The following is a 17867-nucleotide window of genomic DNA, read 5'->3' as shown; positions in this document are numbered from 1 at the left end:
ACTCTAAATCAGTAGGATGCTAGTCTTGATCCCACCCTACCTTCAGTTTCCATGTGCTTGGTACTGAATACTTGGCACTCTTGAAGTGGCATCACCTGTTCTGGTTTTACACACTGGTGTCCCCTGAGCACTCAGTTTTTTGACACTACTATTCTAGAGGTGAAGAATTTTCTCACTTTTTCAGGGCTGTTGCTCACTCTTACAACAACTTTATGTGAATTGGATAAAAGCCCTCTTTCCTAATGGAGAGTCTGCTTAGTTGAGCTTGCCATGTAGATAGCATGTTTGTGCCAGCTAGAAAAGGTGTTTCTTTAGTCAGGAGCAGTGTCACTAGGATTCATGCTTTGGTCTGCAAAGAAAAGGCTAAATTTTATTACCTAACTGCATCTTTAGCTGGTTATACCCGTGTGATGAATGAACCTGGAAAATGGTGTTGTAATAGTCCTACCATTTCTTGCTGTAAGTGAAAGGAACAAAACTGTTAGTATCTGGCCCTGATGCCTCTACTGATAGCACAAAATATCTGTGCCTTGTAAACAATGGATATCTAAAAATTTCTCTGGGCTACTTTAAGAATTTGTTTCTAATTCAGAGTTACTGATTTTCTCAGCAGATACGGGGATTTATTTCTCAAGCAGTTTAATTTGTTTATGAGTCAAAATTAATGTATTTTCAGCAGGTGTGTTGATTAATTTCTTTAGCAGTTTTCTTTTTTTTTTTTGAGACAGAATCTCACTTTGTCGCCCTTTGTAGAGTGTCATGGCATCATAGGTTCACAGCAACCTCAAACTCTTGGGCCCAAGCAATTGTCTTGTCTCAGTCTCCCAAGTAGCGGGGACTACAGGTTCCCACCACGGTGCCTGGATATTTTTTAGAGATGAGGTCTTGTTCTGGCTTATAGGTCAACCCTTTGAGTTCCGGCAATCCACCCACCTCAGCTCCCAGAGTGCTAGGATTACAGGCGTTGCCACCTTGCTGGCAGCAGTTTTTGTTTATTAATCTTTTACTATGTGCTAAGCACTGTGTAAAGATACTTAAATTCTAGTCGTAAGACCTAGGCCCCATCTGTAAGTGATTTGAATTTAAATGAAGAACACAAATACCTAAACACATGATTTAAATAAAGCGCAGTGATGCTTTTGTGTGACATAGAAATGCCTGGGATCCTGTGGCTGCAAGGCATCTTCTTCCACAGACTGTGAGTGAACCTGTTTCCTAAAATGATTATCACATACATCTGATAAGACGATGCTAATGGTTGAATCTCTGTAATAACTCTTTTGCCCCATCTAGAGAATATAACTTTCTCTATACTGAATAGTAGATGATATCTTATTTTTATCAGGTTCTTAAAATATAATTTTGTATTCTTTATTTTAACTTAGTCATTTCCTGTCTGGTTTCCCATTTTCTGATTTCTGTATGGATATAGAGAATACAGTGTGGTTCTGGAGGTAGACTACATTTGAATATTAGCTTCACCATGTACTAACTCGGACGATCTTGGATCATTGACTTATATTTTCTGTTCCTCAGTTTTCATATCAACAAAATGGGAATAATTATACCCACATAATAAGGTTGTTATAGAGATTGAATGTTTGATTCTTGAGGCTGATGCTTAGCTGTCCAGTAAATGTTTGCCTCTGCTCATTGTAAGATAGGCCTTCACAGAATGGTACACCTCGTAACCCAAGATGTCCACATCTTGCTTTCTCTTTTTTTAGGAAAAGAAATTATACAACTAAACTTATAACTGATACTATCAAGGAAAGTAAAATATGTGGAACATTGAGTAATTTAGATGTAATATCACTGGTTACTTTTATTTTTAAAAACTGAAATAACAGTCTGAGCATTTGTCTTATTAAATAATTTTTCAGTTAATCTAGTTAGGGATTGGGTTGTTTTGTTGTTGTTGTTGCTGTTTGTTTGTTTTTTAAAGAGAAAGGGTCTTGCTCTGTTACCCAGGCTGGAGTGCAGTGGCATCATCATAGCTCTCTGCAGCTTTGCTCAAACTCCTGGGCTCAAGGAATCCTCTTGCTTCAGCCTCTAGAGTAGCTGGGATTTGCAGGGGTGTCTCTGCTACATACTGGAAGAGTAAGAGTTGTCTTGTACCACACGTTAAATATACCACAAACACTAATAAGAGCTAGTAGCCAAAAAAAAAAAAAGTCTGTGCATACTTTTTGTGATTATCTTGATACTTCAAATAAGCAAAAAATGTCCTGACAAAATCAACATGCAGCCTTTGGGCCACAGCTTGGACATTACTGTGTTAGAGCCACAGTGCCCAGCTCAAAGACTGGGGTCATGTGTAAACTAGGCAGCTTTTAGTTTATATTACTTGTAGTAAAAACAAATAATAGTATATTGATAAGTTTGTGTTGCTTGAATTTCTTTTTTTTTGGTGGCTAATTAAATTTATAATCTCTAGGTGACATTTAGACATGATTCTTCTACAGTGGAAGTTCAGGATGACCATATAAAAGGCCCACTAAAGGTAATTCATTCATTCATTATTAATTCTAATGTTTGTTTGGGAAACAATAATAATACTTCATCATTTCATTTTAATTCATTGGCTGTTTTGTTATTGAGTTGATAAAGTAAAAATACATGGTTTTCTCTAAATAATAAATAGCAAAAAGAGATTTGTATTAAATAATGCCTGATATGATAGTGGCCTGATGATGTATTAGCCATCAAGGAAACAGTGATGCTTTTACTCTTTTAGTTTTGTCAGGTGTCCATTATGGAAATTTTGGATTGTCTCAGAATTGATAGGCCATGGACTAGCGATTAGTGATGTAAGTTACATGTAGATCTAAAAACTCAGAGCTCTTTCTTTGGATCAACTATTGGCAAATGAAACTTTTCAAGGGTCATCAGACAGCTGTAAATTATGAGTGTGTTCATACTGGCAACTAGAGAGTTTATTTCTGTGTATTCCTATTTTCTTATTAACCAGTAAAATAAATGCTACATTACTTTCTTTTACTTTTTTTTTGAGACAGTCTTACTATGTCGCCATTGGTAGAGTGCTGTGGCATCACAGCTCCCAGCAACCTCCAACTCTTGGGCTTAAGCGATTCTCTTGCCTCGGCCTCCCAAGTAGCTGGGACTACAGGTGCCTGTCACAACACCCAGCTATTTTTTTGTTGCAGTTGTCATTGTTGTTTGGCAGGCCTGGGCTGGGTTTGAACCCACCAGCTCCGGTGTGTATGGCTGGCTCCCTAGCCCCTGAGCTAACAGGCTCCGAGCCTACGTTACTTTAGTAAGCAGGCTAAAGGGAGTGTGTGAGTTGCCACTATTTGTTCTTTGCCTCTTTTAAGTGTCTGAACATGAGTACTAGTCCATTTGGAGAATTTTAAGAAACGCTAAGAGAATTTAAGAAACATATGTAGAGGTAAGAAAAATCCTGCATTGGTGAAGCTGTACTTTTTGAAGAGTTAGATATATTTGTTTATTTGCCAACTTTTGTTTGTTGCTGAATTTTAAACTTTTAATTGGATTTCTAAGGCATTACTATCTTGCATATATAGTAGGTACTATGGAGGACTAAAACTCCAAAGGTTTTTTGTTTTTAATCATGCCTTATAAAAATTATTTTCCAGCATTTCTGTTTAGTCCATCTTTAACATTACATATGCATGTTTGTGACTTGCAATAACAAAGGGACAGAGTGTTAGCCACAATTTATTTAGCACTCAGTATATGCTAAGTCTTACACACATATTATTTTATTTAATCCTCTCATTAGCTCTTTACAAGAGGAGGAAACCAAAGGGAAGTGATTTAGTCAAGGTCTCATAGGCAGAAATGGCAGACCCAAAATTCTGACAGGCTCACAGCCTGTAATTGAAACCTCAAGCCCTCCGTTTACTCACTATCCATACACACCTTGCCTTAGTGTGTTTCTGTCTGGTAAGTACGGCACCGGATGACTTCACTGCCTGCCTGCCCTGTTCACCCAGAACAGGCCCACAGGTACCAAGGGCTGGCAGCGCGCACTCAGTGTTGCACAGGGATCGACAAGGCAACTCCTTTGTAGCTTTTATCCTCCTTTTTCTCCTGGTATTGCTCTGGCCTCCTTGATTGTGGTCTCATTAGTTTAGTTTGCTTTTTTGGGTATTTCTTCTTTAAAATTTTTTTTGTATATGATTAGGCTTTGGGATCATTTTGATTTTGAAATAGGCAAGTCTATAAAATTTCGATTTCAAGATTATTGAAATATCTTTTTTTATTTGTAGGTTTTTGTCTATAGATTTTGAATTATTCCTTAATTTGTAGCTTTTCATTAGCTTATAGAAAATGTTGACATTTGGATAAATGTTTCTCTTAGACGAAGTAAATGTACCAGCAATGATTGTCATTTGGTCTCAATACATTTTCCATATTGAGTTTATGTGAAAATAATAATGTAAATCATTGTAGCAAGTATTTATTGACTTGTCATTTAATGAAAGTTTTGTCCATGGAGTTCTCTTTCCTCTTTTGGATATTGTGTAGGACTAAAAGTCTCATCTGAACATGTTTATTTATTTTTTTTATTTTTATTTATTTATTTTTTTATTGAATGGTAACTGTGTACATTAATGCACTTCTGGGGTAAGTGTGGAGTTTTCACACACACTCCGAAACACTTCCATCAAACTGGTTAACATAGCCTTTGTGTCATTTTCTTAGTTATTATTTTAAAACGTTCACATTCTGCTCTTAGAAAGATTCACTTGTACCCTTGTAAGATAAACCTCAGAAGTGACCCCTCCAATCCCCCAAACGGGTTTATTTTTTATCATGACTGTAAAGACCATGGAAATGTAATTGTTAGCATTTTCTTGAACAAGTGGAAAATCTTTGAAATGGCTGTCATTAGTGGTACATTCTAACCCTTAAGGCAACCTCTGAGCAAGTTTTTAATTGTCATAGTCTTTCTCCAGCCTCCTTGAAAGAGGAGTGGAAATATGGGGCAAGGACAGTCAATTTTACTGATGTTGGTTCTCCAGATATGGTCTGATCACCCCTATAAGTTCTCAAGACTCTTTTAGGGCAGTCGAAAGGACAAAACTGTTTTCTTAATATTATTAGGTATTATTTGCCTTTTCATTATGTTAACATTTTCACTAATGGTACAAAAACATTGGTGGTACTTTAAGTCAAGTCAGTAGTTATTTCATTCTTCACCCCATTCATTCAGTTTAAAAAAAAAACAAAACATGGCTCAGAGTCTGTAGCTCAGTGAGTAGGGCGCTAGCCACATACACCGAGGCTGGTGGATTTGAGCCTGGCCCAGGTCTGCTAACTAATGACAGCTGCAACCAAAAAATAGCCGGGTAGCAGGCGCCTGTGGTCCCAGCTACTTGGGAGGCTGAGGCATGAGAATTGCTTAAGCCCAAGAGTTGGAGGTTGCTGTGAGCTGTGACGTCACGGCACTCTACCAAGGGTGACATAGTGAGACTCTGTCTCAAAAAAACAAACAAACAAAAAAAACACAAAATTTTTTGGTTTGTTCATTTGTGTTTAAAAACTTTCTAACATTTAAAAAATATTTTAGGTAGGAGCTATTGTGGAAGTGAAGAATCTTGATGGTGCATATCAGGAAGCTGTTATCAATAAATTAACAGATGCGAGTTGGTACACAGTAGGTAAGAGAGTACATTTTCTTAAAAACGTATTTTCACTTATGCAAATAAAGATTATCTTAAATAATACAAATTAAGTGAAATTTCCTTGATTCACTTTCTCTCTTGATGCCATGATGTGATTAGTTAATGCTCTTTATCCTTCTAGATCTTCTAAAAATTATTTGAAAAGTGTATGTATGCATATATAATATAATTTGAAATTCTTTAATGTATCATGCAATTGAATTTCTAGCAATTTTTACTTCTAAGTGTATCTGAAATTTATTTTTTAATCTTACCTTTTTTTTTTGAGACAGAGTCTCACTATGTTACCCTCGGTAGAGTGCTATGGTGTGATGTATAGCTCACAGCAACCTCCAAGTCTTGGGCTTTAGCAATTCTCTTGCCTCAGCCTCCCAAGTAGTTGGGACTACAGGTACCCACCACAACACTTAGCTGTTTTTGTTGTTGTTGTAGTTGTCATTGTTGTTTAGCAGGCCTGGGCCTGTTCAAATCCACCAGCCCCGGTGTATGTGGCAGGCGCCCTAACCACTAAATTATGGGTGCTGAGCCTACCTCATTGTTTTTAAGTATATAGTTCAGTATTATTAAAGATACTAACATTGTCTAGGCTCATGTCTGTAATCCTGGTACTCTGGGAGGCTGAGATGAGGAAGGAGTGCTTGAGCTCAGGAGTTCGAGACCAGCCTCAGCAAGAATAAGACTATGACTCTACTAAAAATAGAAAATACTTGCTGGACACTGTGGCACGTGCCTGTTGTCCCAGCTACTCAGGAGGCTGAGATAGGAGGATTGCTTGAGCTCAAGAATTTGAGGTTGCACTGAGCTATCATGAGGCCACAGTATTCTACGTAGGGTGACAAAGTGAGACTCTTGTCTCAAAAAAAAAAAAAAATTCACATTGTATAATAAATTTCTTTTAACTGTAGTATGTTTCATAATACTGGATATACTATAATTTATTTTCTTAACTGATGATGTTGCCAGTTTACTTGTTATTAAAATAAATGCTGAATTGAATGTCTTTTGTATGTGTACATTATCCTAAGGTTTCTCTTGTGTATATACTAAGAAACAGACATAGATTGAAGGAAAATGTACTTTTAAAACTATAGTGTTTGATGAAAACTGCCTTTCTAGAAGACTATATTAAACTCCTGTGAACAGTGTAGAAAGTATATTTGTTTTCTTACTCCATGTCAGATTTGATTTGTTAGGTTTTAAAATTTTTTGCCAATTTGGACTCAAAAGAAGTATCTCAGTTTTATCTTAACATGCCCCACCTGGCCAGTGTAGTAACTCATGTTTGTATTCCTAGCACTTTGGGGGCTGAGGTGGATCGCTTGAGGCCAGGAGTTTGAAACTCCAGAGCAACATAGCAAGACTCCCTGTCTCTACAAAAAAATATAAAAATTAGCCCACACAGTGGCATGTGCCTATAGTCCCAACTACTTCAGAGGCTGAAGCAGAAGGATCAGTTGAGTGTAGGTAGAAGTTGGAAGTTGCACCGAGCTGTGGTGATGTCATTCTCTCTAGCAGCAGTGACAGAGACCCTGTTTCCAAAATTTAAAAATGCCCCTCCCAGGATTAGTGGAAAGATCAAACATTTTTTTCATGTATGTTTATCGAAAGGAACATCATTTCATTTGTATGTTCTCTGTGGTGAATTGCTGACTCTGCCTAGTCTCCTTTTTCTTCTGGGTATCATGTGTCTTTCTCTTATTGTTTTTAGGATATATGAGTTCTTCATATAGTCTGGATATTAAGCTTTTGTTGCTACTTCAGTTACAAATATTTTTCTGCTGTTGCTTTATTTTTATCTCTCTCTTTTTTTTTTTTTTAACATTTTCATATAGTCATTTTTTGTGTCGTGACTTTGTGGTTTTAGTATTGAATTTTGTTTAAGAAGGCCTTCCTTCAATCATTGTTATAAATTCATTTTCTAATGTATTCTACAGTTCCTTTATGCTTTTATTTTTGTTTTAAAAATAAGTTTTTTATTTTACTTATGGTATGTATTTTTTCAGACATCTGAAATGATTGCTTTTTTAATTGATAGCCATTATCTCAGTATTACTTATAAAATGTCAGTAATTCTTACTGTTTAATGACCTCAGAGAGGAGTGTAAGCACCTAGTAAAATATCTTTGGTGATGTCAGAATTTGACAGAGTTTTGAAATAGTATAAGTAAGTTTAGTTTATATTTGGGGGGAGGATGAGAATAAAATCTGGTGAAGGGAAAATTATTTGATTTTTGAAACATAAGGAAATATTTGACTTTATGTAAGTTGTAAGACTAAAAGTAATTCTATGTAGTAAGTATAAATGGTAATTAGGTATAGTGGTCAGTCTCATAAGTGTGGCACTTTCATTGTGTATTTTAGTTAAAACATTAAAAAATGTACTGAAAGTTATTTATTCAGTGCCACAGAATGTAGTGTGTTATGTAATGTATAAAAACCTAAATTTGACAGGCAAAAGCTGTGTAATTGCTGAGGTTTTTTTTCCCCTTGAGATAGAGTCTAATTTTATTATCCTCAGTAGAGTGCTGTGATGTCATAGCTCACACCAACCTCAAACAATCCTCCTGCCTCAGCCTCCTGAGTAGCTGGGGTATAGGAACCCACCACATTGCCTAACTATTTTTAGAGATGGGGGTCTCACTCTTTTTCAGGCTGGTCTTGAGCTCCTGAGCTCAAGCATTCTACCTGTCTCTGCCTCCCAGAATGCCAGGATTATAGGCATGAGCTAACGTGCCTGCCCTAAACAAAAACTCTGATTTCTAAGATTGATGCCTGATAACTTTATTTGAAATAGAGGTATTCTTTTTCCCATAATTTCTGAGGAATGTAATATATCCTACAATTATTCATATCATATAAATATGCTCATATTACATATCTTTGGATTTACAGTAGTTTTATTGGGACATCTTAGTTTTTTAATTTTTAATTGCTTGAAAAATTTTCAGCTTTATTGAGATATAATTCAGTAATATAATTGTATACATTTAAAGTATACATCATGGTGATTTGATATATGTATATATTGTGAAATGATTATTTCATTTGAGTTAGTGTAGACATTTTAGTACTTTAAGTCAGTAATTTTCAACCAGGGTGAATTTGTACCACCTCCCCATTTGACAGTGTCTGGAGACATACTAGGTTTCTCTAACTGGGAAAGTTGTGCTGCTGGCTTTTCATGGGTAGAGGCAAAGGACACTGCTGAATAGCCTGTGTTGCACAGAACAAGCCTGCCACAACAGAGATTTTACCTACCTCAATATATCCGCTGTGTCAAGCTTGAGAGACTCTGCTTTAAATAATGAAAAATAATCATTTTTACATGGGGCGGTCTGACTATAAATTTGTAATCTTCTGTTTCTTAGGTAAGTCTGTCAGTATCTATTAGCAGGGAAACTTGCCTTTCCTTTGCCACCTTAAGAAGTGCCAATTAAATGATAATTAGTTATTATTATTTAATTATTTTTTTGCCAACTTATTTTTATTTGGTGTTTTCTGTTTCAGGGAATATGTTTTCACTTTAGGTCTATTATTTCTTTTTCACTAGCAAGTTAATCATTAGAAGACAAAATATGAACTGAAATTACAGATGTAATCTTAAACAGTGGGTCTATTTGCACTCAAAAAATTAAATGATGATTTGTATCATCTTGTTAATCTTTGAAAAATCCTCCAGTAGCTTCCACTTTTACCTTTTCTCATAGTTTTTGATGATGGAGATGAGAAGACGCTGAGACGATCTTCACTGTGCCTGAAAGGAGAAAGGCATTTTGCTGAAAGTGAAGTAAGTACTCATTTAACGAATAAACATGTCTTAGTGTTTTATATTTGAGGGGGTATATTTTTGTTTTCTCAACTCAGTCATGTTACTCGTTATTCAGGAAAATTCCTTATACAGAACACCGTTAATCTAGGAACCCTTTTAAGGCATGTATGTGAGCACTGGGTTCTGTTTTTTTTTTTTTAATCTAAAAGTATTTTATCATTTGTCCACAAAGAAAACACAGTGGGATTGCTTAATTACTATCTTGAGGCAACTTCTAAAATTTGTAAATAATCATGAAAAAGAGCTATCTGACTTGTAATCCACTTCAACCATGTCACAGTTAAAGGATGTGTAGATACAACAAGCAGTCTCTTAGTGCTACTGCTGACATTGTTACAGCCTCTCCTTAAAGAAGACTTGCCTGACTCCCTTTCTAAAACACTCCTTCCATTCCTCTTCATCCTTTTCGGCTGATTAGTCTTCTTTATAACATGTATTCCCTGACATCAGAATATGTGTAGGTACTTAATTCTTTATTTATTGTCTGCTTTCCTCACTAGAATATGTCATAAAGGCAAGGACCTAATAGGTCTTCTTTATCACTTTCTTTTTAGTTCATGTAACAATTCCTGGCTCATATTAGAAACTGAATAAATGGTAGGTTACCAGGATGAATAAATGAAGTGTTCATAATTGCCGGGGACTTTGCCAAGTGTTTTATGTACATTATTATATTTGTAGCAGCATGAGGTAGTTTCCTCCCAATTTATAGAGTAGGAAATGATGGCCAGAGCTAACATTTCACACCAATGCTTTCTAGTGCAAAACCCATATTCTCAAAAGGTGTTACTAAGAACGGAGGGTTCACAGAGTTTTATAATCAGCTTGCAATTCATAATTTAAAACATAGACATACTGATGCAAATGGAGTTACATTCTCTAGTCCAGTCCATAAATACCAAATGATGTATCGTGTAGTCAAACTTATGATTTATTTTTTTTCTAGTTACTAATTAGAAACATGTTTCCTGGGGGGGGGGAGTGTTTTAATAGTAACTTATTAAACTTTAGATTTTATTTTATGGTTTTGTGTTTTGAAAATATTTTTGTTTCACTAAATGATTGAATTCTGACTTAAATTCAGAATTTGGGGCAGGTTTTCTGTGCTATGATTGCAGCTTATCTGTTCAGTTTCATATTTGCCACTTTCTCTAGTTGTGCTTTATTAGACTATTTGGCACTTCCAGACTGGGGTCCAGACCTCCCTTTCTTGGTCCTTTCCTACTTCTCTCCTCTGGTTGGACTCTTTCTCATGCTGTGAGGGGATTAGAAAGGCTCCCTGATGGCATCTTTTATGAGTTCTCTAAGCCACATTTGAGCTCTTTCTCCTTTGATTTTTTTTTTTGTAATTCTCTTTCTTACTCTTGCTTTATGATGATCTTTTTGTTACTCTTCCTTCCTATTTTCTCTATAAGAATTTAAGCTGTTTTAGGGAATTTCCATGTTTTTCTCAATTTTCTCCTTTTCCCAAATTTCTACACAAAAGCCTTGGATTAATTGTAAAGGTTTAAATATAGGAAATACAGCTTTGGAGTAGGGACAGTGATGAAGTAGAGAATTCTCCCAGAGTTTGTATAATTATTATAAATAATTTCATTACTCTTAGGTGGGACATATGTACAGTTACAATCAGTCAGTGGGTAGGGGCTTGAAATATGATTTTTCACCTGGTAAGTGAAGATATGCATTTTATTTGTTTGGTCCAGAGAAATATCTAAAATAGGGCGGCACCTGTAGCTCAGTGAGTAGGGCACCGGCTCCATATACTAAGGGTGGCGAGTTGGAACCCAGCCCCGGCCAAATTGCAACAACAAAAAAATAGCTCGACATTGTGGCAGGTGCCTGTAGTCCCAGCTACTTGGAAGGCTGAGGCAAGAGAATCGCCTGATCCCAAGAATTGGAGGTTGCTGTGAGCTGTGATGCCACAACCAAGGGCGACAAAATGAGACTAAAATGTCTCTAAAAAAAATTAAAAAACTAAAAAATAAATATTTAAAATAAGAACTGGTGGGGCACAGTGGCTCACACCTATAATTCCAGCATTTTGGGAGGCTGAGAGAGGAGGATTGCTTTAGGCCAGGAGTTTGACACCAGCCTTGGCAACATAGTGAGCTCCTGTCTTTACAAAAAAATGAAAAAATCAGCCTAGTGGCTTCTAGTTCTACATACACAGGATGCTGAGGCAGGAGAATTGCTTAAGCCCAGGAATTCAAGGCTGCAGTGAGCTTTGACTATACCACTGCTCTCCAGCCTGGCTGACAGAGCAAGACCCTCTTGAAGAAGAAATTAATTTTGTTTTTTTACTAGGAGAGTTTTTTTTTTTTTTTTTCTTTTAAGACACTCACTCTGTTGCCCAGGTTAAGAGTGCCATGGCCTTAGTCCAGTTTGCAACAACCTGAAATATCTGGGTTCCTATCTCACCCTCCTGAGTAGCTGGGACTGTAGGTACCAGTCACTAGGCACAACACTGGGCTAATTTTTCTATTTTAGTAGAATTGGGGTCTGGCTCTTAATCAGCTGTTCTTGAGCTCCTGAGCTCAAGTGGTCCTCCTGCCTCAGTTTCCCAGAGTTCTAGAATTAGAGGCATTAGCCAACATGTCTGGCTTAGCAAGAGAATTTTAAGATGGAATGGTTCGTAAGACAGTTGTAGTGTAAAGGGTATAGTGACATAAACAAGCAGTTTCCTTTGTATTTTTAAGGAGGTTCAGTTTTACATTGTTGCTTTGAAGGTATTTATTTTATTTATATTTTGCTAGAGGGAAATTAGAATACTAGTATGCAGTTCCTTAACTCCCTTTCCATATGCCAGGAGTTCTGCTAGGTACTGGAACACAAGAGTGAGCCATGGAGACATAGAATTTTTCCCTGGGTACTTATCATCTGTTGGAGGAGAAAAAGCGTTAATCAGACAATTAAAAATATTTCACAATTTAAGTGTGTTGAGCTCTGGGAAGACATGGTCAAGAGTATACACAATAGAGGAATTTAATCTATCGTTTATCTTTTTCTCTTTATTTGACATATTTTTAAAAAGTTTTACGTTTTTGAAAGACTACTCAGTATCATTATTAGTAAAACTTTGGTCTTTTAGAGGAAAGCTACTTTATATGGGCAATATTTGGGGCTGCTAATCCCATTAATAAGCTATATACTTCCAGGTTTGGCACCTGTAGCTCAGCGGCTAGGGCACCAGCCACATAGACCGGAGCTGGCGGGTTCAAATCCAGCCCAGGTCTGCCAATCAACAGTGACAACTACAACTAAAAAATAGCTGGGCGTTGTGGCAGGCACCTATAGTCCCAGCTACTTGGGAGGCTGAGGGAAGAGGATCACTTAAGCCCAAGAGTTTGAGGTTGCTGTGAGCTGTGACACCATGGCACTCTATCCAAGGTGACAGCTTGAGACTGTCTCAAAAAAAAAAAAACAAAAAAAACTTATAGACTGAAATTCAAGATTCTCATGGCAAGAGATCACACTAGCACTTAAGTCAGTTCAATCCAGCATTGAAATCACTGGTTTTAGATATAACCACCTTAGTGTGTTACCCACTGCTTAATCTGTAGGACAATTTTTTTATACAGAGCATTCATAATTTGAGTATCCAAAAGTAGATTCATCATCTTGTATTCTCCCTGGATTACTACATGCAGTTGAAAACTGTGGAGAAAGATAAGAAAAGATCCTAGTTCCATATTTCTAGCAGCCCATTTTAGGCAATATAGCTATAGACATTTCCTCCCTAGGCCTATGGAATTTTCTTTTTCCTTTTGATATAAGTTGTAGGAGTCTCTAGTTTCTGCTCTTTAGGTATAGGATAGGGGAACTTCCACCCTCCCCGCCCCTAATGTTTTCTGTCCCTTGAAATAAAAGATGCTCATGATTGCCTGGATGTAGATTGAACAACCGAGATAGTGCTTCCTATTGTTCTGGCTCCTTATTACATACTAGGGATAGTCTGTGGTCTTTTATTTCAAAATTACTGGCTTGGTGCCTATAGCACAGAGGTTACGGCACCAGCCACGTACAACGAGGCTGGTGGGTTTGAACCTGGCCCCACCCAGCTTAACAATAATGACAACTGCAACCAAAAATAGCCAGTTGTCGTGGTGGGTGCCTGTAGTCCCAGGTACTTGGGAGGCTGAGGCAAGAGAATCATTTAAGCCCGAGAATGTGAGGTTGCTGTGAGCTGTGACTTCACTACACTCTACTGAGGGCAACATGGTGAGACTGTCTAAAAAAATAAAATAAATTTACTATATGTAATTCTCAAACACCTCGTTAGAGATTTTCTTTCTTGTAGCAAGCAAAATGATGAACATACTTAATACATTTAGACATCTACTTTCAAGACAACAATTTTAATTTTTTTGTGAGGGGATGGCCATTTAATCCACCTGCCCTTGGTAGAAAGTAAATCCAAATTATTTTCTCCCCTTTCTCTGAAATATAGTAATTTAGTGCTACAATGTAGTTACCACCAAAGTAATACTCACATTATTTTAAAATTTTCACCCTTTGGAAGTACAATTAGACATGGATAAAAAGTAATTTCTGAAGAGGTTAGATTTGACCTATATTGTGTTTAGGACAGCTTTTGACTCCAAATAATATTTTTTAAATACCTGATTTAAGATTCATTGGAACAGGGGTTAGGTTCTGTACAAACTAAATTTGAAAGATCAGATTTTTTTTTACCCTGTGAAAGGTAAGATTTTTGTCTTCTGAAGGAGGCAATCTTTAGTTATTCCTTATGGCTAATACCTTTTCTCTCTACCATAAATTCTTTGTTATTATATACAGATATCTGTATATCTTAAATTACATACATTGTAATGAATTGTGCAAAAAAGATAAATGTGCTTTCCCTTTTCACAGTTGAGCTCATCATTGTTTTCAGAATTTATCAGTTTAAAAAACGAGGCCAGGAGTGGTGGCTCATACCTATAATCCAGCAGTCTGGGAGGCCGAGGTGGGTGGATTGCTTGAGCTCACAAATTTGATACCAGCCTGAGCAAGAATGAGACCCCCATCTCTAAAATAGCCCAACATTGTGGTGGGTCCCTGTAGTCCCAGCTACTTGGGAAGCTGAGGCAAGAGGATCACTTAAGCCCAAGAGTTTGAGGTTTCAGTCAGCTGTGATGCCACTGCACTCTGTGGAGGGCAACAAAGTGAAACTCCATCTCCAAAAAAAGAAAAATTTAGTCTAAGTGCTGTGGCTAACACCTATAATCTCAGCACTTCAGGAGCCTGAGGTAGGAGGATTGCCTGAGACCAGCCTGGGCAACATAGTGAGACACTGTCTCTATAAAAATAGAAAGAATTAGGCTGGGCGCCTGTAGCACAGTGGTTACAGTGCCAACCACTTGCACCGAGGCTGGTGGGTTCAAACCCGGCCCAGGCCAGCTAAACAAGGACAACTGCAACAAAGAATAGCCAGTTGTTCTGGTGGGTACTTGTAGTCGCAGCTACTTGAGAGACTGAGGCAAGAGAATCGCATAAGCCCAAGAGTTTGAGGCTGTTGTGAGCTGTGATGCCATGGCCCACTACCAAAGGAGACATAGTAAGACTCTGTCTCAAAAAATAAAATAAAATAAAAATAATTAGCTGGCATAGTGGCATGTGCCTGTAGTTTCAGCTCCTTGGGAAGCCTACATGGAGGAATCACTTGAGCTCAGGAGTTTGAGGTTAAGAGTGAGTTACAATTGTGCTATTGAACTCTAGCCTGAGTGACAGGGGAGACCTTGTCTCTAAAAATAAATAAATCGGCTCAGCGCCTATAGCTCAACCGGCTAAGGCGCCAGCCGTGTACACCTAAGGTGGCGGGTTCGAATCCCCAGCCCGGACCCGCCAAACAACAATGACGGCTGCAACCAAAAAATAGCCGGGCGTTGTGGCGGGCGCCTGTGGTCCCAGCTACTTGGGAGGCGGAGGCAGGAGACTCGCTTGAGCCCAGGAGTTGGAGGTTGCGAGCTGTAATGCCATGGCACTCTACCCAGGGGGACAGCTTGAGGCTCTATCTCAAAAAAATAAAATAAAATAAAAATAAATAAATCAATAAAAGTTAAACATTAAAAAAAGTTATCATTAATTTGTTTAGATGTCTGATCTTTATATCAGTGGTTCTCAACCTTCCTAATGCCAGGACCCTTTAATGCAGTTCCTGTGGGTCACGACCCACAGGTTGAGAACCACTGCTCTACATCAGTAGACGGCCTTTCTTAAACCACACTTGTTTGTAACTTCAAGAAGTCTCTTTATCCTAAATATTTTCTCACTTTCAGTTTCATACTGAAAGTTTTCCTGGGAATCTCTAGTTCCCTTGGTATTCATGAATTAGAACGAAAAGTTCTGGGGGTGATGAAGATAATAGCACCTGTCTAAAATCTTAAAAATGAAGAAAAAGTAGGCATGTTCTCAGAATTGATTTCCAGAGAATTAAGTTAGTTAGATAGCCTCTTTGGGTTGATACGTTTTAGATACATAAACCTTTTCAAGAAATAAAGATAAGAAAAATGACCAAAAAAAAAATCTATGACGTATCTGATATTGAGAAAGTAGGGGAATCATTCCAAAATGTCTTTGTTTTTTCTTTCTGTCTTCAACCCTCAACCAGTTCTTGCCTGGAAAACATTGTTTATCAGATGGCAGTGAGGGAGAAAAGGGTTAAGAGGAAGAAAGAACTGTTCATTTATTATTAGTTTCATACCAAGCATAATGTTAATGCTGCAGATTAGAAAGGAAGAACATTAAATATGGAAAAGCTAAGATTTTACACTTCTTTTAAAAAGGTTTGTTGCAGAAAATGTTTGCTGAGCAGTAAAATAACTTAAGCTTTTTTCAAACAATTGATGCTTATCTTGTAATTAATTGTTTCTATTATTTAGAATTTTGTTTTATAGATTCCCTACGTACAAAAGAAAATTGGAGCTGCAGCTGGCCCCATCCTAGTAGTTAGGTCCTTACAACAAATAAGTTTTTTAACTTTCACATTTGTGTTTCCACTGAGCTGTGTTTGTTTTGTTTTTTATTTTAATTATGTTAGGTGCCTGTCAGCCTTCACATAGATGTTGAATCATCTGTAGAGATCAGCCAAATTTTTTTTTGCTTTCTTTTTCCCCAGTGTTGGACTTACTCCTCTTTATTCTAATATCTTTAAATCAAGAATTTTCTATCTTCAGGAAAGTTATGTTTTAGGTTTCCTTGGGGGAGACTTTTAATCTCAAAATCGGTGAATATTCTTAAAATGATTTGGTTTTAAAAAGGAAAGCACTTGCAAAGTAATAACTTTTGATGGGTTTATGTTCTTACCCACAGACATTAGACCAGCTCCCACTCACCAACCCTGAGCATTTTGGCACTCCAGTCATAGGAAAGAAAACAAATAGAGGAAGAAGATCTAATCATATGTAAGTCCATTTTCATAACTGTTAGTTGAACCTGAATTCATTTTGCTTTCTATTATTGTTTTAAGAGTTATTTTTAAATTGTAATTTGCAAAATGCTAACCAGATCTAATAGTAATTTCAGACTCCTCAGCATGGGAAATTGAGGTTCTCCATGCCCAACCGACCTCAATTGCCGTGTCTACCTACAGTTTCTTTCTTCATGTATCTTGATGCTGTAGTCAGTTTGGAGCTAGTCAATAATCCCCGCATGCACCACTTGTTTCCTGATATCGTGCTTTTGTTCATGCTGTTTTGTGTCTCTAATGCCTCCCATCCTTGTCACTTGTCATGCTCATTCTTTAAATTGCAGCAGAAGTTGCTTCCAACTTGATGTGAATCATTTTGTTGTTTCCCCCACTCTTTCTTTGAAATCAGACATGTTTTTCTCTTCTCTGAACCCACTGAATTCTTTGCATCTATCTAATGTCATAAATAAGATTTGACCCCTTATTATTATCATAGTGTTTGCTTTCCCTTCTTGGTAATTTTAATCTCTTTTGACAGCAGGAACTATTTTACTAATTTTTGTGGCTTCTTACAGTTCTGAAACTTATTTTATATATTGAACCGTTTACTTTTAATGAATGTGCCTTGGCTCCAAAAGACGCTCAAGGGCAAAGGATCACAGGACCAACTAGTCATGAAATTTTAGGTCACTAGGAATAAAGAAACAACTTGCAAACCATTCCACAAAGAAAAATAATTTATTGCAAAGGATTGGGACAATGACATCAGACTTTGCAATAGTAACACTAAATGCTAGCAGTCAGAGAACACAGAATAGAGGAATGGAAGTCTCTCTTAAAAAGGAAAACTTGATTATATAATATAATGGAATATTAGGGAAAAGCTAAAGATATGATAATAGCAAATAGAAAGAAGGAAAATAGAGCGGCACCTGCAGATCAGTGGGCAGGGCGC

At 37.1% G+C, this 17867-nt stretch overlaps 1 protein-coding gene across 3 annotated transcripts in view; it reads left to right on the top strand.

Annotated features, from left to right (window-relative positions):
• The window catches only part of ARID4B (AT-rich interaction domain 4B), a 161001-nt gene that overhangs the window by 65314 nt on the left and 77820 nt on the right, over positions 1–17867 (top strand). For all 3 annotated transcript variants that reach the window (XM_003797437.3, XM_023517688.1, XM_023517689.1), the window contains exons 4-7: positions 2438–2503; positions 5558–5648; positions 9380–9459; positions 16816–16907. In XM_003797437.3, coding sequence (XP_003797485.1) covers positions 2438–2503; positions 5558–5648; positions 9380–9459; positions 16816–16907 — 329 coding nt within the window. The remainder of the gene's footprint in view (positions 1–2437; positions 2504–5557; positions 5649–9379; positions 9460–16815; positions 16908–17867) is intronic.

The sequence above is a fragment of the Otolemur garnettii genome, unplaced genomic scaffold, assembly GCF_000181295.1.
Source record: "Otolemur garnettii isolate 467f Iridium unplaced genomic scaffold, OtoGar3 scaffold00116, whole genome shotgun sequence".
In the NCBI taxonomy this organism is placed as follows: domain Eukaryota; kingdom Metazoa; phylum Chordata; class Mammalia; order Primates; family Galagidae; genus Otolemur; species Otolemur garnettii.
The sequence above is the reverse complement of the archived record's forward strand: the minus strand, read 5'-3'. Positions and strand labels throughout refer to the sequence as shown.